Below are 22,945 nucleotides of genomic sequence, written 5' to 3' on the forward strand. Positions count from 1 at the left end.
TATAGGTTAATCTTTGTAATTACCAAGCAAGGTATTATCCGACCAAGCAGATGAGGACGTAAGAATAGCATTGATTCTGTTGATTCATTACTTTCAGTAGCATTTCTCTAAATACGTGACACTCACATGAACCAGGGATCATAAACAATGGAGGTAGGGATTATGATGATGGTGATGAAAACATGTTTAGAGTTCACCCTCCTGCTGCGTCGTACTGCTTTCGCATTCACAGCTCAAATGCAGTTGGTCTGTGTCACTAATGGACGTATACTGTGACTAATTAAGGGATGAGTGTTGGTCTGAGTGTGTCTCGGGTATGTATGCAGTCTGTCTTTATTCATTAGCTATCAGAACACGATGAGTCAACATCCTCCATTAGCTCACACCGATATCGTGTCCTGACCATCCAGCGTTTTCTATAATCAGTGCCAACCATCCTCACTGCATAAGTAGAGGCTGGTACGCTTATCGTTTTTATTTGAATTTCATTTGGAATAACTAAGATTTACTGAAGTGCAATTCACAGACAACGGATTCTGGGAAATAAAGTGTTTTTTCTGTTGATCCATTCATCTATCAATAAATCAGCAATTAAGAAAGAATGTCCAAGGCATTCTCAATTCATTTCTGAATGCCACTTGTATTCGAATGTCAGGGACTTGTTGTTTCCAGCTCTTTTAATCTCACTTAATAAGCACTAAACAAGACCTAATGACAACACATCAATTGCCAAGACCAAAAGCTTTGACTATGACCATCCATTCCAGATACAGCAAATGGTAATTATACCCAGACTCTATGCTGGCAATGGCAAGGTGAATGTTTAAAAGGTGAATGTTATTAACAGAGAGAGGGAGAGGACCCTATGCCAGAATCTATAGTTTCAATTACCAGGCGAGACGAAGGAGCAGAGCCAACAGGAAAGGCTTCACTGAGAGGCAATTATTCGTCAAGAACACAGACAGGGGGTAAACAACCAGGCCTGAATGTCAAAAGACAAGAGATGGAGAGAGTGAGAGATGAAGGAGGGCAGGAGCAGGCAAGTGCAGGAGAGAGAAAGAGAAACTCCAGGATGCTTTCTACATTTAAAGTAACGTCCATCCATCAAACTAGTCAAAGTAGTGTGAGAAGAAGCTTATTTGAGTATGAAAAGGGAAATTTCGAAAACACCAATACATCACCGTCTGTTCTGTCCAACAGATTCAATTTAAAAAAAATAAATAAATAAATAAATAAATTGTGTATAACCTAACAAGAAAGGATGTGCAAAACTACACCACTAAGTTTTTGAAGTTAGATTTATAATGTTTTTAAAAAAAGTCTCTTCTGCTCACCAAGCCTGCATTCATTTGATCTAAAATATAGCAAAAGCAGTAATATTTTCATAAAAATATGAAATATTTTTACTGTTTAAAATAACTGCTTTCTATTTGAATACATTTTCAAATTTAATTTATTCCTGTGATCAAAGCTACATTTTCAGCATCATTACTCCAGTCCTCAGTGTCACATGATCCTTCAGAAATCATTACAATATGCTGAGTTGCTGTTCAAAAAACATTTTTTATTATTATTACCAATATTCAATTTTTTTTCAGGACTCTTTGATGAATAGAAAGATCCAAAGATTAGCATTTATCTGAAATAAAAAGCTTTTGTAAGATTATACACTACACCATTCAAAAGCTTCTTTTTTTTTTTTGGTGTAAAAAAAAAAAATTATAGAATTAATACTTTTATTTAGCAAGGATGCTTCAAATTGATCAAAAGAGATGATAAAGACATTTATAACATTACAAAGATTAAAAGCTGTTGTTCTGAACTTTCTATTCATCAAAGCAGCCTGAAATCAGCTTCAAATTGAGCAGAAAATCAAAATATTAGAGATTTCTGATCAAAATGCTACTAAAAATTCATTTATAACTAATTACATTTTAAAATATATATAAATATAAAACAGTTATTTTAAATAGTAAAAATAGCAACAGCAAAATAAAGAGTTCTTTAAAGTACATCAAAAATTATACTGTTCAAAAACTTTTGACTGGTAGTTTACATATTTTCAAAGTCAAGCCTGAAAAACAGTCAGTCCAAATCAGAAGCCTGATTATAATAAGAATATCAACTAAAATTAAATGAAATGTCACATACTGTAATACACAACAAATTAAAGAGAGAAAAAACTATTATTTAAGTGACTACTTTGAATTTGCTAGTAGATTTTCAACCTGAATTTCTCAACCTTGCAAAGAAATACAGCAAAAAATAATTTAATATATGTCTAGGAATGCTGGCTCGGAAGCATTTTCTATAAATGTTTAACAGTATTCTTTGATTTCTGTAAAACATCCTTATTGTCTATAAAAGGTTTTAGTTTTTTCATTATTTGGAGAATGTAAAATGTTGGGTAATCTATTTTAAGGCCATTTTTTTTCTGAGAAAACTCAATAGATTCCAATACACTGGGAGTTTTATCATGATTGTCCAAGGTCTACGAGCTTCAGCACTCCGAATGCAGAAAGAGACTAAAGCTGATTGGAGAAAAACCACAAGTCCCGACCAGCCACTCCAGATAGCAAATACAATCCAAATTGAATCATCCTGAAATCTCCAAGTACTCCAAAATAATTAAATTCTCAGTGGAAAGAGAGGAACGGCATTATAATTAAACTCCCTTGTTCTTGTTTCTCCTCCATCGTTCGCAGGCCCTGTAAACGAACGCAAAGCTAACCGTCAGGAGGATTAGATTGGGGAATTAATTTCGGTGGAAAAAAATGCATTTTTTATCCACCTTGCCTGAATCCTGCATATAGAGTTTCCACTTGTGTGGAGCCTTGTCGTGCAGCGGAAGAACTAGAGGATTTGTTGAACACATGCAATTCTAAGACGTGCACGCTTGTCAGTCTGGTTCGCCAACATCGCGACAAACAATCCTCTAAGCGGTGTGGCTTAAAACTAAGAAATCAATCTAATGCAGGTAGCTCCAACCAGCATGTATAAGAGTGTTTGAGGCAAACACTCCCAACCTGTAGTTTTTCAACAAGAACATGATGCAATTTTTTGTTTCTAATGCTAAACTAGCACATTCAAATTAATTGAGGTATATGACAGTTTAAAAGAAAACACATGCACGGACAACATCATTTGTATCCATTAAAGATTGAATAAGCTGCATAAACTAAATATTAAAAAGAAGAGGATTTTAAGAATAGCTTTTATAATAATGTCAGTCTTTATTTCTTCTCCCTACAGTATTCTAGCATAAAAAGCTTCAGACGATTTGCAGAAAATGGCAAACTAGGCATTGGAAGATGAAGTAAAATCACATCTTGCCATCTTTTACCACAGCATTATGAGTTCATAAGTATACATGAGGAGGTTCACCGCCTTCCTCTCACCTCAGGACAGGAGAACAAAAGAGACAAACTAAAATGAGGGCAATCATCTCCGATAAATACAGTCTTTAGCCTGTCAATGTCCTCATAAGAGGCCTGCAGTTACAGATATTTTTATCAGGGCAAACCCACTAGTACAAAAACAGACTTGCACATAGTTGGCAACAAACGAACACGGATATACAGGCACACATACAGACCTTTGCTTATTATTTTCCTGTTTTACAAAGATGCTGACACATCCGACACAGGAACTGATTGGAGCAGTCTGAGGCGTGACCTCCTATGGCCTTTAGGTCAAAAGATTCCGTCTTCTTATTCAATATCAAAGTTAGTAATCAAAATCTATTATGAGGCAAAAGGAAGCTCAAAGGGATGGAAGAGAAATGAAATGTATTTACTGCTCATCCTTTCAGGTTTGTATGTTAGCCTGTGTAGCTGCAATCATTCTTTGACTTACGGTTTTTGCAGCTGTGATGATGTACTGAAGGACCATCTCTCTTTTTGTGCTCAAGTCCTTCTCTCTGAGAGGCGCTTTCTTCTCTTCATTAAGATTCATATCCTCCTGAAAACACAGACCATACATGTAAGAGAAGAAAAAATTCCTTTTAGAAGAAAAACTACTTAAGTTCTTTAGTATTGTGACCTGCTTTATGCGAACCTCCATTATAAGTGGCAAGACCTCTGACCTAAACAGACTATACTGATTTCAACATATTTCTGCTTTAAAGAAAAAAGTACTGAAGATGCTGGTTGTAAACCAGAGAAAAGCAAAGAGCACTTGCATCTTTCCATTTCAAAGCTCACATAATTCAAATCATGCCTAACACCTGTTCTTTTTGGAACTGCAAATAAATGAAACCGCAGGAAGTCAACCTCTGCTTGTGAATCCATCAGGCTGATGTCTTCCCTGCATCTTATGACATTAAGAAAAAGGAAAGGTGATGAAAATGACAAACACAAAGAAAGACTGATAATACGTGTTAAATTTCCAAAAGGGGGGGGGGTATTATTTACTTATCTTCAACCTTTACAACACCACAATTCAGCACATACAGCAACTGTATTTGAAAAATAAGAAATTTTAACCAGAAAGGATCATGAAAAGTTAGGAAATTACACTATTTGGCCATTTAAATAAGGTGATATATATATATAAATTTTTTTTAGGGCTGTCAGTCGATTACATTTATTAAACTTACATGATGTTTCGATTAATTAATCAAATTAAATCGCAAAATAAATTTGACTGAAAATACCCACAAAAGATCATTTAAAGCTATTTTTGTGTTAAATGAGAAAGTACCAAATAGAGATTACAAACTGTAGCTTTAGAAAGAAATATTTCATTTGATTCAACATAAAATTAATTACACAAACATTTAGGCTATAACAACCTAATGTAAACTATGGAACATAAAAGAAGATCATTTGAGCAATATTCCAGTATTTGTGTTCATACAATAAAAGTAACTGGTAACCAGAACAGCTTTGTTACCAACAGTCTTCAAAATACCTTCTTTTATGCTTCACAAAAGAAAGTTCTAAAATGACATGAGGGTAAATGATAGAATTGTAATTTTTCGGGTAAACAATCCCTTTAATGTTTTTATTTTTAGTCTTTTTTTTTAATGAAATGATACTCTAAATAAGAACCTAAATCTTCCAGCAGATAAGGTGATAAATGCCTTTATGAGTTGTTTAATGGGCTGACTCATTCACGAAAGAAGTAAATGGCTCTCTTTATGAATGGACCTTTGAATCATTGGTTCACACAATTCGTTCAAAATGTGGAAACTAAACACCGCTGTGTTGCTCGGAGACATACAATAATTTTGCTGTGGCTTTAAAGGTAATATGCGCGTTAACTGCATTAATATTTTAATCACGTTTTTTTTTTTCATAACTAAGTTAATGCATTGCTGACAGCCCTTATATATATATATATTATATGGGTGTAACGGTACACAGATGTCACGGTTCGGTACATACCTCCTTTCGAGGGTCACGGTTTGATACGATTTCGGTACAACAGGAAAATAAAAAGAAAATCTACTATGCTAGGTTTCTTTTCATTTATTTTAAACAGAGTAGTACAAATGTAAAAAAAATTTCCACCTACATGTGAAAACACTAAATATTATATCAAATTAATGTCATATATAGGCTATAAAATCTGCAGTACATATATACATATAAGGAATAAATACTTTAAATATATTTAATTTAGTTAACTGACAGACAAGGGGAAAAACTGTGCGACACGTAACATAGCCTATATTTCCTGAGTTTCAGTTCAGTTTTGTGACAGAAAGGAAACTCAAATGTTGAAAGCGATTTTTGTTGAAGTTGATTTTGTTGATATGAGAAAAGTTGAAGTAGTGGCGAAACAAAGCCAGTTCCAGGCTTCTAGCATTGCTAACTTGACCGCACAGTTGGTATTTTATCAAAATAAAACACAGTGAACGAAAAATCAGCACGCCCGCCTCATTGTGTCACCGTTAGAACGCGACTGAAGTACCAAGTCTTTAATTTACATAATAAATAATATTGTAGCATTTGGATGTATCGCAAATATGGAAATATTATGGAATAGATTTGTGCCGAATGAGAGAGGTAGGATAGAATAGCACAAAGCTCCATTTCGCAGACAGTTGAGTGCCTTTAAAGTAATGTTTTACCCCTTTGAGAGACGTGTTCTCCCATCAAAATTGTTATAATAGATTTTAGAGTGTCAGCTACTGCTGTATACAGTTTTTACATTTATAGTGAAAGTTCGGTATTATTTCATTTCTTTTAAGCAAATGTTGCAATTCTTCTCCTATGCTGGGTCTCTGAACGTTAAAGCTGAATGTAAAAATATGCCCTGGTTTTCAGCAAGAGTCATTAAGTGTTGAGTAAGTGATGAAACACTTTAAAAATTAAAACAGTTAATGAATAAAGGAGCATTTCTGCTCAATTGTTATACAATTGGCTATTCTAAACATCTGTTGTCTATGTGGACACATTTTTGTGTGCAATTCTGTGAGATCTTTGGAAAATTAGTACCTAACGCAAGCCTGACTGATGAAGTCATGAATTATGTATTAGAAAATCTAACAGGGCCAATTTCTGAAATGATTAGAAATTAACAGTGAAACAGAAATGAGCATGTTCATAAATCTGAACCTGTTGTACTGCTAAGACAGACACTGGCAGATATATTTGGCAATTTTACTTCCCAGATTACTGAAGCAACACGTCCTGTGCCAAAACAAACTAGCGAGCTGCACTTCTCAAACTCACTATCTCTGACAGAGACGGAGACAAAGAAAAGAACTAGGTTGCAACCGTGGACAGTTTACAACTACTATCAACAGATAGAAAGGGCATGGAAATCTCAAGGCAAAAGACAGAACAATACAATCGATAAGAGAGAGAAGAAAAGAAAGACAATAACAGCTGCATACGACGTTGAGTGCAACAGTCCTAGTGTCCTCCAGTCTTATTTCCTTTTCCCCACAGCGCTCTCCTTTTCTTTTCTGAGATGATAGATCAGCAGAGCAGTTTAAGATTTCACTGATGGGTTCGCAGACGTGATGCAGTCCTTGTGTGTCAGAGAGAAAGAGAGAGAGGAGGATGCTGGGATAGGTGCGGATAGGGCGCAGAGCGGAAAGGCATCCATTACCACTGTTGGCCCTGTCACCTCTGCTGGCATGCTCATGTATCCAAACTCGTACTTGCCGTGACTAATGACTGCGTCTCTGCCCACGTTATCCACACTCTCCCTTCTCTACCCAGCAGTGGCTGCTCCTGTCACTCAATCCTGTACTCAGAGATGCTGCTCAACTGCTAACACCACCTCCACTCTTAGAAAGGGCACCGAAGGGGCCCTCTGTATGATAGCGCTAAGGCAACGGAAGATTGTGCAATGTTTTAAAAAGATACTTGTGGGAAATTTGATGAAACAGACGTGCTTGAGATGAACGTGTGGCCAAAGTGCAATGGAATTCAGTTAACTCTCAACAGCTGCAGAATCGTATTGATATAAGTATAAACAAAAGTGTTTAAGGATTGAGAAAGGTGAAAACTTTTTACATTTACATTGATAAAAATATCATTACAATACATTAAAATTTAGTTCTAGTGAACAGGCTCATTAGATATTATCATGTGCAATTTAGTCACATCCAAATCAAGTCCAAATCAAAACTATATTTCTGGGTTATTTTATTTGTGCGCATTTTCTTTTATTTATCACAACAAACTAAGCTGCTTGCAAACAAATCAGTGACTGTATGATGTGTGTCCAATATGTGAGAAAGTGAGAAAGTGTTTGAGTATGTGTATTTATAGGCATGAGGGCCTTGTCCAACGATGAATGCAAGCTGATTGAGGTCAGTGACCCATAACAATCCATTTCATTATGAAAAGGTTGCGTTTCCTTAAAATATAATTGCAAATAAACCTCTAGTGATTATTGTGGTTGAAAGGTTGATAAAGGTCATTGTGTAGGAGTGATAATTAGTTGGTTTATGCATGTCCACAATAAGTAGACATGTGTACAGTGGCATGAATGCAGATCAACAAATCCCTCACTCTCAGAGAATGTTTGTTTCCATTTATGCGTTTGTGATTCACATCATAATTTAAGGAGATAGCTCAACCAAAAATTAAAATTCTGTCATTAATTACTCACCCTTATGTCGTTCCAAACCCATAAGATCTTTGTTAATCTTTGCACACAAAAAGTTCTCGCAGCTTCATAAAACTAAGGTTGAACCACTGATGTCACATGGACTGTTTTAACAATGTCCTTATTACCTTTCTGGGCCTTGAAAGTGTCAGTTGCTTTGCCGTCTATGCAGGTTCAAAAAGCTCTCAGATTTCATTAAAAATATCTTAATTTGCGTTTCGATTATGAACGAAGGTCTTAAAGATTTGGAACGACATGAAGGTGGGTAATATGACAGAATGTGAACTAACCCTTTAAAGTACATTTTTTGTCTACAATTGCATGCATCTTACCATCATCTTCTCAAAGAGGGCAAGGATTTCTTTCTCCGACGTGATCTTAGAAGAAAGCTCCTCAAATTCAGAGGAAGTGGACCAGTCGCCAGAAGAGGAATGTTTGGACATGTGGGAGAGGGGCGGCCGTTCCTTTTTACTGCCAGGGATCCGGATACTGGAAAATCTGTCCAGCTAAAAGAAAAAGGAGACATTTGTGAGAGTATAAGTGAGACTGGCTCAATGATAATGATCAGCCTGTTGATTATTTCTACATTTAGGTAACACACAAAATGTACACTACCATTCAAAACTCTCATACTGCATTACTAAACATTTTTTTCATTGTAATATTATTATTATATTATATAATTATAAATAACTCTGAAAGCTGCAAGCAGCGGTGAAAGGGCCTTTGCACTCGAGCTCATTGCCACCCGGTGGCTTTAGGAAAACAGCAAACGGTGAGCAATATGCATTTAATGGGGTAAATATAGAAGGAATATGTCAAAGTCATGTGCCAAACTTCCTGCTGCCAGCTGGTGGCACTATGACTATGACTGGATATTGGCATGTAGATGTCTTGAGGCCAGCACTTTTATCAAACATATGAAGTTTGGTACAGATTGGTATCATGGTATGCTTGAGTTAGTGCAAAGCATGCCTTATCCTGTTGCCAACAGGTGGTGCTATAACTATAACTGCATATTGACATGAAGATGTCTTCAGGCCAGGACCAAAAATGTGAAGTTTTGTGAAGATTGTCCATTGCATGTTTAAGTTGCTGTAAATGAAGTAATTTCCTGTTGCCAGAAGGTGGCACTGTGATTATAACAGAATATCCGCCTTCAGATCTTTTCAGGCCAGAATGTGTGAAGTTTGGGGTAAATGAGACATTTTATGAGTTATAACAACTTCTATTCCCATGGTGAAACATCGAATTTTGTCACGCCACCATGGACAAGCCCATTAACAGAAACTCAAGATCTTTTCAATTTAACATTGCAAAGGCCTTTAGATTAGACTGAACAAACAATGTTGATGTCATTAAATCCCTAGGAGGAGTTTGTTACAGCTTAAAACATGTCACTTCCTGTTGCCAGCAGGTGGCACTATCACTATAACTGAATATGGTCATGGACGTGTTCAGGACAGGACTCTTATCAAACATGTGAATTTTGGTGCAGATTAGACATTGTATGCCTGAATTATAACAACTTTTTCATGGCGAAACAAAGTTTGTCAGAACGCCACGGACACGCCCTTCAACGAAAACTCAAGATCTTCATAATTTTACATCACAAGGGGCTTTAGATTACACTAACCAAATCTGGTGTTGATCTGTTTAAATCTGTAGAAGGAGTTTGTTTAAATACAATGCCTGAAAATGGCAAAAACGGCAGAAAACTTGCAGAGAAAATTCAAAATAACAGACTTCCTGTTGGGTTTTGGACTTCGTACTGGGGAAGTTTTTTGTAGGTATTGGTGTGTTACATGCGTCTACTGAATTTCGCACATGTATGTGAAACATAGCTCGAGGGGCACTTCATTGAAATTTTACAGGTGGCGCTATGGAACCATTTTGCCACTTCTGAAACCCATATTAGCATGTGTGCAAGTTTCATGAGTTTGAGCTTGTTTAAGCCCTCAAAAGTGCGATTAGTTTTGGAGGAGACAGAAGAAGAATCTAAGCAATTCCAATTGAAAGGGATCCCTAATTAATCCCTAATTATTAATTATTAATAACCAATTATTTATCCAAAAATACAGTTCTGCCATTAATTACTCACCCTCATGTCATTCCAAAACCGTAAGACCTTTGTTCATCTTCGCCACACAAATTAAGATATTTTTGATAAAATCCGAGAGCTTTCCGACCCTGTGTAGACAACGCAACTACCACATACAAAGTCCAGAAAGGTAGTAGGTGTTCTGAACAACATGAGGGTGAGAAATTTTCATTTTTCATTCCATCCCTTTAACAACAACAACATATTACTAATATTATCACTATTACATCATCCCCAAAAGTTCACCATTATTATATTTCTGCAGTCGTGATGACTACACAAAAGGGCATTCTGCACAAACTAGTCAAACATGTAGAATGTAATCAGTGTTGACAGTTTTACAAACTGTTGATGAGGTTAAAACTTTGCAACAAGGCAACAAATCTATAAGGCACAGCGGTTTTGAACAAACCTACTAATGGCCTCAAAAGACCAGGCTGAAGTGAACACAGGTTCAAAAGCTTTCAGATCTTTATCAAACACCCACTTTAGCACTGTGAACTTTGTTTATGATCAGTTACAGCTTCCTTATTGTAAGCAGACTTTCATTAGAAGACTGTCAGCTTCACATTCAGCATGCCTAACGAACAGAGCGTCAAGGGATACAGTGTAACTTGCCGTCGATTTATATAGAGGTGGTGGGCCCCCGCATCACACAGATAATGATTTCCTAATTGGATTAGATTTGTCAGAGAGCTGTTTTCTCTCCCTCGGCCTGTGGGCGCAACGGGGAGAAGATGGGCGATTGAGATGTCAGTGTTGGCTGAAAAGGTAGGTGGTTTATTTTCAGGGGCCTTGCCCCCTTTCTTTCGAGGGACGGGTGAATTAGCAGCAGTTATCTCGGAAAATATTTTTCCCCGACGCCACCCATCGCGCATTATCTCAGTAAGAAGGAGAGCAACACGCTGAGATAATCAGCAATGACACTGATGTAAAATTAATTAAACACAAGCAGTAGATCAGAGCATAGCTAGCGACTACAGTGCACGGAGCCAATGCAGGGAGCAAATGCGTGGTGTCTGATACCAAACGACACCATCATCTGTCTAATTTGGTTTGCCGCTGCCCTAAAGCGCCTCTTCGCTACACTGAGTGATGGCACTGATCAGTTTAATCACAGAGATTCATCCCCAGCGGAGGGAAGAAGCGCTTTGCTATTCTACACTCGTTACCGGTGAATAGATAAATAAATATGTGCAGCCGCTACCTCGATAACAACAACAGCCATCATACCGCAGCCGACGTGAGCTGATCTAGATGATGAAGTGCTTTTCAGGGCTGTTTAGGTGTTTATGAGTGAGTCTGCACCTTACTTTCATGCAATCTCTCTCTCCCTTTCTCGCCAACAGACACTTTGATGTTACTAATGGCTCTATTCCCCTTGATTCCTCTTCTGATCACTCCACCAGACCCCTCTTCAGTAATTCAGCCTCTCAGCACCAAAACACATTTCTACCATGACCAAACATCAGCCCTCACTTGGAAAAGAGCCCTCCATTATCCAAGGACATGATTCACTCATCAAAAACATCCTACACCATTCTGCCACCACACAAATTCCTAAAAACGCATCTGTTAATTCAACTTATTCACCATTTCGTCATTAAAGGAACACTTAACCCAAAACAAAAATTTGCTGAAAATGTACTCACCCTCAGGCTGACCCAAGATTTACAGTAGGTGAGTTCTTGGACAGATTTGGAGAAATTTAGCATTGCATGACTTGCTCACCATTGGATCCTCTGCAATGAATGGGTGCCGTCAGAACGAGAGTCCAAACAGCTGATAAAAGCAGCCAATCAATCAACATCTTTTGAAGTGAAAAGCTGCATGTTTATAAGAAACAAGTCCATCATTATGGCATTTTAACTTAAATTTTAACTTCATGCGTGGTGCATTTGAAATCAGAATCGGTTAAACGTTCTGAAATAATCAGCATTTTAATTTTTGGCCATATCGCCCAGCCCTAATCTGTTCCAATGAAGAAAAAAAACATATTCAATGGTCTGAGAGTGAGTTTCCAGCAAGTTTTCATTTTTGTTGTTCTTCTTTGCATTTGTGTATCTAAATCTGCTTCTTGATCCTTATAACGGTTAATTCATGTGTTCATTCAGGACCGCACCTTTAGGGTGCATGTGCATGATAGAGAGAAAGAAAAAGAGAGAAAAGGAGTGTCCCAACGGCATCTATCTCATCATAATCCTGATTACCCTGTTCCTGGGTCTACCTTCCCTCTGGCGACTAGAGACTGAGAATCGATACCAAACCAACACAAACAAAAACACATTCTGATTCTAATCGATAATGCAAAAGAAACAAAAGACATTTTAAGACCGCAAGAGTGATCTTACAATAAAGGAAGATGGTGAGAAACACAGAAAGAGATGGAGTAAAGGACCCAGGAGGCAAAGAATTAAAGAAGAGAAGATTGAAATGTATTTAGGAAAGAGGACACCTAGTGAAGAGATGAATATTGAGTAAGCAGGGCAGAAGTGAGGAAAGCGAGAAGGATGATATGAGATCGAAGGGAGGATGGAGAAGATTGCGGTGCTAAATGCCAAAGTTGCTGCTATTCACCATGAGGGTGAAAAACGGCCACTGAGTTCCATCGATAAGATGGTCTAGGTGCTGTTTAAATTAACTGACTGCTCCACTCCATGACCTAAAGTTCTCCATCCAAAATATTTCATTACCTTACGCTGCTGCTAGAGGAAACAGGTCCAGCTGCACAGCCTTGATACCAACAATGTTTAATGAAATTCAGAGCAGGACATGAAATTCTAACATGCTTCAGAATTACTCTTAGCACCATCTTTGTTTCCTCACTCTAACAAACGAATTAAGAAAATCAAACACAAACAATTTCACAAAGCTTTGCTAATAAGAATTTGCAAACTGTTAATTAATTAGCCTAATTTTCCATTTGTTAATAAGTTGTCTGACTTGCATTTTTCCTTTTTGAAAGTCTTATGTTTTAGTTAGTGTTTGGTACCAGTGTTGGGAGTAACGCATTACAAGTAACGCGAGTTACGTAATATTATTACTTTTTCCAAGTAACTAGTAAAGTAACGCATTACTTTTTAATTGACAAGAAAATATCTGAGTTACTTTTTCAAATAAGTAACACCAGTTACTTTTCCCTCCATTTATTGATTAAAAGTTCTCCTCCCATCTTGAGAGAAATCGGGAGTAAGATGTTAGCTCTAGAATAAATGTGAACATCCATTAAATCATCTCACTCACAAAAAAGATTCAGTATTCCTAAAAATGAATAAAAACCGTGAAATTCAACTCAGAATATGACGCAAACCTGCAATGATTAAATATGTTAAATAATAAAAAAATATCCTTTATGCATTTAATCCCATTTTATTAACCAGTTTTTTTGCTGCCGACCTTCAATGATCCAATTCAACCATACTAATAAGTAAAATTACTCGAGATAATCTAACATTAGTTTTCCTTTTTTCCTTTTTTTTTTATTGCTGAAGAGCTGACATTTTTTTCTTGAGTTGAGTTGTTTTACAGACATGAATTTATGAATGACTTTTCTCAAAACCTGAGGCTTTTGGTGTGAAAAGGCTTTTACATTTGCCAAAAATAGAACTATTTATAATTAAAAACAAACAAGCAAGCCCTGGCCAGATTTAAAAAGTAACCCAAAAGTAAAGTAAAGCATTACTTTCCATAAAAAGTAACTATGTAATTAGTTTTTAGTTAATAATTACTTTTTTTAGGGAGTAACTCAATATTGTAATGCATTACTTTTAAAAGTAACTTTCCCCAACACTGTTTGGTACGTTAAAATCATCAGGAAGAGAACAATTACTGTAGGGTATTACCTGTAAAAATAAATTAATAACTAAACACTTAAATGTGACCCTGGACCACAAAACTAGTCTTAAGTCGCATGGCTATATTTGTGGCAATAGCCAGAAATACATTTTATGGGTCAAAATGATCAATTTTTCTGTTATGCCAAAAATCATTAGGATGTTAAGTAAAGATCATGTTCCATGAAGATATTTTGTACATTTCCTACCACAAATATATCAAAACTTAATTTTTTTATTAGTAATATGCAGTGCTAAGAACTTCATTTTGAAACTTTAAAGGCATATTTTAATTTTTGGCACCCTCAGATTCCAGATTTTCAGCCAAATATTGTTCTATCCTAACAAACCATACATCAAAGGAAAGCTTATTTATTCAGCTTTCAGATGTATAATTCTCAGTTTCAGAAAATTGACCCATATGGTTTTGTGGTCCTGGGTCACAAATAAGTCAGTCATGCAGACAAATATATATTCTACATACTTACCTTGAGATGAACAGCTTCACAATCAATTGTATGTAAGATTTACAGTTACATGCAGCCTTGTAAGTGATGTAGATTTAATGCATGGCATGCTTAATAAAGGCCAGTTCTCAAGTGTTAGACACAAAGAAACCACCAAAAAAAAAAAAAAAAAAAAAAAAAAAAAAAAGTAGTAGATTAGTAAATTCAGTTTGTTCAAAAACCTGAGCAAACTGATACTGCACATAATCAGGCTTGTGTCAAGCTGACTGTGAATAAAATGCTGTGGTTATGAGACTCAAAACACCGTGTTAGACACGGCGCTTCTGATAGTCTGTGATATGGAGTTAATAATGTCAGATATCAGAGAGAAGGAATCAATTCTAAGATGTAAGCTTGTTAATGAAGAACAAGGCAGAGTATGAAAGCGAGTGAATATCTGACATGGCAAACGAGAGGAACCTGAATAAAGGACTCTTACCACGTCATCAGTAAGTGTTCTGATGTTTAAGTGCTATAAACAGTGAGAGAGAGAGAGGGGAGAGAGAGAAAGAAAGAGAGAGACATGAGTAAAATCATTTCACAGTGGCATTGAAAATGACATTGCAGTCGACATGAGAGGTGACGTGGCTGAAACAAAGCTTTTGATATCAAGTCAACAAAAACTCTCAAATTCAACAACACGGCACTATTTATTTAAGCACTTTGACTCCTATTTGAAACCTGGTCCAAACATGAGTAACGCCCATTTCACACACACTCCCTTTTAGTGCTGTGCAATGATTAATTGTAATTAATCGCATCCAAAACAAGTTTTTCTTTACATAACGTGTGTGTGTACTGTGTATACTTATGTAATACACATACACGCATGGATATATTTAAGAAAAACTGTATGTGTGTCTCTTTATATATACACATAATAAATACACACAGTACACACACAGGCTCAGTGTGCTTTTACACAGGACGCAATACCAGTCCGCTACTGATCCGCAGAGCTACCACAAATACAACATTTATCTATTATTTTGATTTCAAATCCAGACGTTGTCACTGAAAATAATTTTTTCAGCATTGTGATTCTCCTTTTACACAGGACAGTAATACAACTATGAACGTTTAAATCAATAAATATAAACAACGCATTATTCAATCATTTTACTTCTGGATTTAATATTAAGCTGCTCAAGCAAGTGGCAAAATACACTGTTAACCTCCAAAGTGTCACCAATGGTGCTCTTTTTTTCAGTGTCATTTTTCTTTATCACATATTTTTGTAATCATGATAAGTTAAATATCATTTGAAAGCTTAAAGAATTAAAAGCAGAATTCTTTCTGTGAAACCCAATTAAATAGGACATTGCTTTACCATGAAAATGGTACTTTAAAATCTTTTAGCGGTCTCCTTCCCTTAGTGGGTGAAGTCAAGTGTCACATTACAAAATGTATTACAGTCTTTTAGAATCAAAAATTGTTATAATAGACAGAAATTTAGACATTTGTGACAGAAAAACGCATACAAAAATTCAGTGAGTTTTGACGTCACCTGGTGGCTGTTTGTAATATAATGCCCTAAATAAAATCTCACAGGAACCTCAATTTTTTTTTTTATCACCTTCAGATTTGGAACTTACTTTATTTAGACATAAGGCTTTAATTTTATAGCAGTTTTGGATTAAAAAAATATGTTGTAAAATATTTATTTTATATAAAATTAAAAAAAAAAAAAATAAAAAATAAAAAGGTACAGTGCATTTTCTTTACAGTAAATTTAAACTTCTATTACTTTTTAATACTTTAATTTTTGAAACTTTTGAAAAGATTACACTTCTACTGTATTCCATAGATTGTCTACTTAAAAAGGTCTGTATTCCAAAGCATTTATGAATTATAACAATTTAAGTTTGGATAGTGCACATTCACGTCTATGTTCAAAAATGGAGGTGACACTTATAAAATAATAAAATAAAATAAAATAAACAAATGTAGCCAAAAGACCAAAGAATTCAAACTGGTCTAGTGTGCTGTCACGCAGATGTTAAAATATTAGCTGTAATTAAATGAGATTAAATAGCTAGCATCTCTTGTAAGACTTTCAAAGTATAAAACCATCTTCCCAACATGTGCCATTTATGGAATCTTAATGGGCATAGAAACACGTACAACAAACTTTTCATCTAATTTAATGAAGCTGATATGTAAATGGTGAAAATATTGACAAAGAAAGCTTAGCATCCAGACTCTCACTACATTAAAAACCACCAGCAATCAATCAATACGCCAGTCATTCATTAACATGAAATCCACAAGACAATGCATAAAATGCATCAACCTGTCAATTTAGTCTGCTAATGAGTTTTCAGAATTTACATTTTTATACCATAAACTCTACGAGAACAGACAGGTGTGTGTGTGTGTGTGTGTACGAGAAAGACAGAAGAAAGAGCGAGAAAGAGCGAGAGAGACAAAAGAGCTTTTTTAGTTTGAGTTTCTCAACTGTAAAATCTCTTTCTCAGATCAAATTTGTTGATTAGTCCAAGTGAGGAAGAAATGCCTGCATATATATGTATGACGAAATAATTGGAAATGCAATTATTGAGACGAGAGGGAAAAAGCCTTCTAATTTAATTCTACACCCCTACCCCTTGACAATTACTAAGAGAACTGAGCACAGTTCTCTGTGCACATTAAAGAACAATTCAGAGTGAGACTGACAAAAGAATGAGACTTAAAAATCAAGACAAAGCACTGAATTGCATGTAGTGTAATTTTGTAACTGCTCTCTGTGGTTACAAGCTCAGCATTGCATGCTGCCATCTGTGTAAAAGACAAAAGTTTCACAGGCGATTGTAAATGAGAAAATGTTCCTCTGTGACATATGAACGTGCTAATATGCAATTGGAATGTCTGTATGTTGGATTAAGGACAAAATTAGACCCATCTGTTGCTTTGGATCGCACTCATGCGCTGAGGAAAAACGGCTTTCGCGGTGCTCAGGAAAAGCATGTTTGCTAATGCTGTTGCGGTATTTCATTTTGGAAATTCCTTAGAGCAATGGTTTGCCAAATCTCATAAGGAGGAACAAAGCAAACAAACAACAGCACATTTTTGCCTGTGTTCTTACTCTAGGTTGTTGCCAGTCATCCATTAGAGGAGAGAGAATTGGGTTATTTAGCAGTAACCCAGCACGGCTCATGCAAACGGTTCAACTCCATCCCAGATGGCAGGCATTATAATCGGTCAAAATCCAAATCTACATTTTCACAACCTCCCTCTAAACATTTACATGCGCTATTAATTCAGCTAGCAGTTCACACAATAGTCAAACACACACACACAGTGCAGATATTGGTGGCTCGCCCAAGCATCACAGCCATCAGTCTTACTTCATTAATGGAGTCAAAACAAATTCACATGCTTCGGTGTAAACAAGCTGTGCTGGTGATCAATCAGAAAGTCTGTGCATGGGAAATGACCTTCATTAAAGAAACACAGACCTCCAAAAACACAAAACCTCTCAATCACAACGAAACCTCTCAATTATTGAAGTAGCATGAAATACCAGGAACAAGACAAGTGACCTTCTGAAAGACTTTTGAGAACCTTTATGCCGACAAATAATGAAAAAACATGTCAATTTGGATCAAATAGGAATACGCAAGTTTCTTTTATTTTTGCTTTTCTACATTCTATATATATATATATATATATATATATATATATTTTATATATATATATATATATATATATATATATATATATATATATTTATTTTACACACACAGCCATGGCCAAAAAAAAAAATCAGCACCCTTGCAATTCTGTCTCTCAGAAAACTGTTGCAGTTGCTGCAAATGTTTTGGTGCTCGCATGTTTATTTTTTTGTTTGCATTGGAACAACACAAAAAAAAACAGAAGTCAAATCTGATACAATTCCACACAGAACCCAAAAAAATGCACTGGACAAAATTATTGGCACCCTTAACTTAATATTTTGTAGCACCCCCTTTGAAAAATAACCGAAATCAATCGCTTCCTGTAACCATGAATGAGTTTTTTTACATCTCTCTACTGGAATTTTGGACCATTCTTCTTTTGCAAACTGCTCCAGGTCATTCAGATTTGAAGGATGCCTCCTCCCAACTGCTGTTTTGAGATCTCTCCACAGGTGTTCTATGGGATTCAGATCTGGACTCATTGCTGGCTATTTCAGAATTCTCCAGCGCTTTCTTTCTAAACATTTCTGAGTGCTTTTTGAAGTGTGTTTCGGGTCATTGTCCTGCTGGAAGACCCATGACCTCTGGTGGAGGGACAGATTTCTGACACTGGCCACTACGTTGTGCTCCAAAATTCTTTGGTAATCATCAGATTTCATGATACCATTCACACAGTCAAGGCATCCAGTGCCAGAAGCAGCAAAGCAACCCCAAAACATCTTTGAACCTCCACCATGTTTGACTGTAGGGACTGTGTTCTTTTCTTTAAAGGCCTCATTTCTTTTGCTGTAAACAGTACCATGATGTCCTTTACCAAAAAGCTCTACTTTTGTCTTGTCTGTCCACAGTGCATTCTCCCAGAAGGATTTTGGTTTTTTCTCTTCACACTTCTTTCTTTTCTCAATGCCCAGTGTGACATACAACACAAAGGTTGAGTCAATTTTTCTCCATTTTAACTGGTTGCAAGTGTGATTACTATATTGCCCACGCCTGTTACTTGACACAGGTGTGTCTAAATAAAAATTACAGGAGCATCACATGCTTTAAAAGCAGTTATTTCTTACAATTTGGACAAGGTGCCAATAGTTTTGTCCAGTCCATTTTTGAGTTCTGTGTGAAATTATCAAGTGTGACTTTTTTTCTCTGTTTTTTTGTACTGTTGCAGTGCAAACAGAAACAATAAGCACGTGAATACCAAAACATTTGCAATTGGAACAATTTTCTGAGAGTTGCATTTTCTAACAGAATTGCAAGGGTGCTGATATTTTTGGCCATGACTGTATATATGCACAACCAAGTAAACCATCAATATTACTTACTAAAATTCATCACATTTTAGTAATAAATACATAGATAGACATAAAAATAATAGCACTAAGGTGCCTATTTCACTGTCACTTTACCAAACACACACACACACCTAATGAATCTGTAGATATTAAGACTTTACAATACAAACACTACAAAAAAAAAGTGAAAAGTAATTGGATGAGATAAAACCATGAGCATGAAAAAGAAAACAAATATTTATGAGGCTAATTGTAGAACCTTCCCTTTACTTGTCAGTCACGCTGACAGTGTTTGTTTTCTCAATCTGCCTGAGAGACGAATTATTTAAAACATACCCCAAACATGCAATTAAAAAGATGCCGCTGTCATACTTAATTTAGTGGAGACAGCAAATACATCTTGCGCTACTTGGCTGTAATTATATTTGCTTTATAATTATCTAAATATCAGGTGGTCCTCCCTCCCCTTTACTTAGTTTGGCAGCTAAAAATTTTAAAAGCTCTTGAAGTGATTCAAACTGGCTTGAAACAAATGCATGAACAACTAATTAATTTGCAAGATCAACATCTTGCTACCTACTTAAAAACATACATGAATCCCACAGCCCTGCGGTTCAAATATCTCACCTCAACCTCCTGATCTCTGCTGGGGACCAGAATATGGCAACTCAGCCAACAGGATTGGCTTCAATTCAACTGATCTCAGGAACAGTTATCAGGGAAAAGCACCTCTGCATTTCTCAGAGCTAATGCTAAACCTGTCTTTAGGTATGTCAAAAGCATGAAGGTCCTGGTCAGAATGATTATCATGCTAAATCCTGCCAGAAACATGTAATTTGTAACATTTCGACCAAAAGACATCAGAAGTCTTGGCTTTTAAATCATGTCAACTTTAATTATGAATTTAAAAAAAAAAAAAAAAAAAAAAAAAAAAAAAACTTACTTTTGGCACTCTGTAGTGTGGTGAAACAGATCATTGTAGAGCATAGTACTGAAGTTCTACAGCGCATACTGTAATAGAAGCCTATGATTTTTCAGAAAATGCAAACAGAATCGTGAAATCCAGTCAAAAAAAATTTGAATTTACTGTATAACATGCAATGTCATGGAATTTGCCAAATTTGGGATGAATAAATCAAAAGTAACTCAATAAACTTAAGTCAAAATGTGATATGGAGTAGTGTCAGTGTATATTAGGCCGCACAAAGAATATTTTAATATGAATCCTGCATATTCTGCTTGTCTCTGTATGAATGAATGGCACAGACATGCGGTTTAATTTACTACACACACACTGAAGCACGCATGACTCTCAGTGTTTTCAACTGTCATATCATATACAAACAGAAACTTAAAGGTCTTCACAGCAACCCGCCAAAATAAAAGTTCAGTTTAACTTAAAGAAAATGTGACAAATATACCAGATATTACTAGAATATTACCAAATAATTTAACAGAATTTATTTACCATAAAATGCAAAAAAAAAAAACAGTATTTCTCAAAAAATAAATAAATAATGAAATTTAAATAAAAAAAATAAAATTAATGGAAAACACAGAATTAAGTTAAAATAAAACTTTATTTTATTAATATTAATAAAAAAAAATTAAGAACAAAATAAAACGTGTTTCATGTGACCTTACAAATGTAATTTCTGTTACACTTTTAATAAGCTGCTGTTAAGCTGTGCAAGTTTCATGATTTTAATGAATTAAACATGCTTTTATTTTTTTATGTAATCATTAAAACAGAAAATGGAAAAAAAATAAATTTCATAAGGCCCTACTTAAGGATTGAGAATTTCATAAGTCCCTACTGTATATTGTTAAATAAATGCTTTTTATTATTAATCTATTAATTTTACCTTGATGATTTAAATATTTAATATACACTACCATGAAATAAAATAAGAAATTATTCATTTTATTTAACAAGGGCCTATCAAAAAATTTCAAAAGTAAAGTAAATATATAAAAAAAAAAAATAAAAAAAAAAAAAAAAAAAAAAAAAAATTGTGTTTTAACTTTCTATTTAAAACCAAAGAATCCTGAAAACACTGAAAACTAAAGTAATGGCTGCTAAAATATCAGCTTTGCCATCACAGAAAAAAAACATACATTTTAAAATGTATTAAAATGGAAAACAGCTGTTTAAATATTAGTTTTACTGTATTTTTGATCAAATAAATGATACCAAGGTCTTACTAGGTATACTTGAAACTTCCAGACAGGTGTGTTGAGGAAAGTTGGAAGTAAACTCTGCAGGACTCCGCCCTCCAGGAACAAGTTTGGTGACCCCTGATTTAAGTGATTATTTGAAATATAAAGATAACTTTATTGCTGAAAAACAAACATTTTCAAAATGTGTTTCTGTATCCAAACGATATGAATTATGAAGCAGGTCACATATGATGTAAAAAACAAAAAAATAAAAAATAAAAAAAACTTTGAAGCAACCTGGATGCCAGGGCACATCAATTATGAATCATGTGGGGCCCGAACCTGCCCTGAGTCTAAACCGCTACTCCATCAGCTCCTTCATACAAGTTAATTTAATCAAAAAACATCAGTTCTCACAGGAAAAGTATGGTAAATCGCTTTCTCTGGATGAAAACAAAATCTTCCACCACAAATGGCTGAGAGGAAACAGCAGGTTCAAGGGTCCCTCTGTGAAGCACTTGAGAACATAAGAGTCATGTTTCAGAAATTAATTAACTTCACACAATGGAGGAAGACTCTCACAGCCACCGGGGCGTGTCTAGACTACTGCCGCTTCGTTATTCAACTCCCCACCGTCGTTCTCACAGCCTTCAGCCACCCTGCCATCTGCATACTCGTATTCAAATGTAACATTGCCCCGATACAGAGCCATTTGAACGAATAAGCGCTGAGATAATTATCATGTTCTTCAAGCACATACGCACTCAATTCATTATGCACAGACAAATGTAAAATCGCACTGAATTCTCACTACTAACAGTCTGTCTTTGAGTTGAGTTATCATAACTCATAGTGGAGCGAACTTCCCACCACTCATTCATAGGAAGATCAGCTCTAAACTGCAAAGAAGAAGCATAATCATACAACATCATGGAAATGTTATACTGTACTTAGGCTGGATAAACAAAAAGGGCAAACCATTCTGACTGGAGTCCAGACAAACCCAAAAAAACAACAGTCTGTGTGTCAAGAAGGGCAAGCAGTGGGAGATCCTCATTAGAGCTGAGGCGAACTGCAAGGATTGAGTTCAGGTCTACTAATGAGATCAACACACCCAACCACCGCCTGGTCAGCCAGAGGTCTGCTGCACCTCAGCCTACCGATGGTGGGCTGACCACCTACAGTCAAGATGAAGACCAGGAGAAAGATGATTATTAGTTATGGAGGTCAATCTGTACATGTTTGTGAAGCACTGTATATAAATGCAGCTACAGCTATTTTATTTTGTCAGAAAGAAGCTAGTATGCCT

At 35.7% G+C, this 22,945-nt stretch overlaps 1 protein-coding gene across 1 annotated transcript in view; it reads right to left on the minus strand.

Moving 5' to 3' along the window:
- The window catches only part of diaph3 (diaphanous-related formin 3), a 352,867-nt gene that overhangs the window by 312,868 nt on the left and 17,054 nt on the right, over window positions 1-22,945 (minus strand). The window contains exons 2-4 of the mRNA XM_051123390.1: window positions 14,950-14,982; window positions 8,403-8,576; window positions 3,856-3,960 (exon numbers count right to left, since the gene is read on the minus strand). Coding sequence (XP_050979347.1) covers window positions 3,856-3,960; window positions 8,403-8,576; window positions 14,950-14,982 — 312 coding nt within the window. The remainder of the gene's footprint in view (window positions 1-3,855; window positions 3,961-8,402; window positions 8,577-14,949; window positions 14,983-22,945) is intronic.

Source organism: Labeo rohita, chromosome 11 (assembly GCF_022985175.1).
Source record: "Labeo rohita strain BAU-BD-2019 chromosome 11, IGBB_LRoh.1.0, whole genome shotgun sequence".
NCBI classification, from domain to species: domain Eukaryota; kingdom Metazoa; phylum Chordata; class Actinopteri; order Cypriniformes; family Cyprinidae; genus Labeo; species Labeo rohita.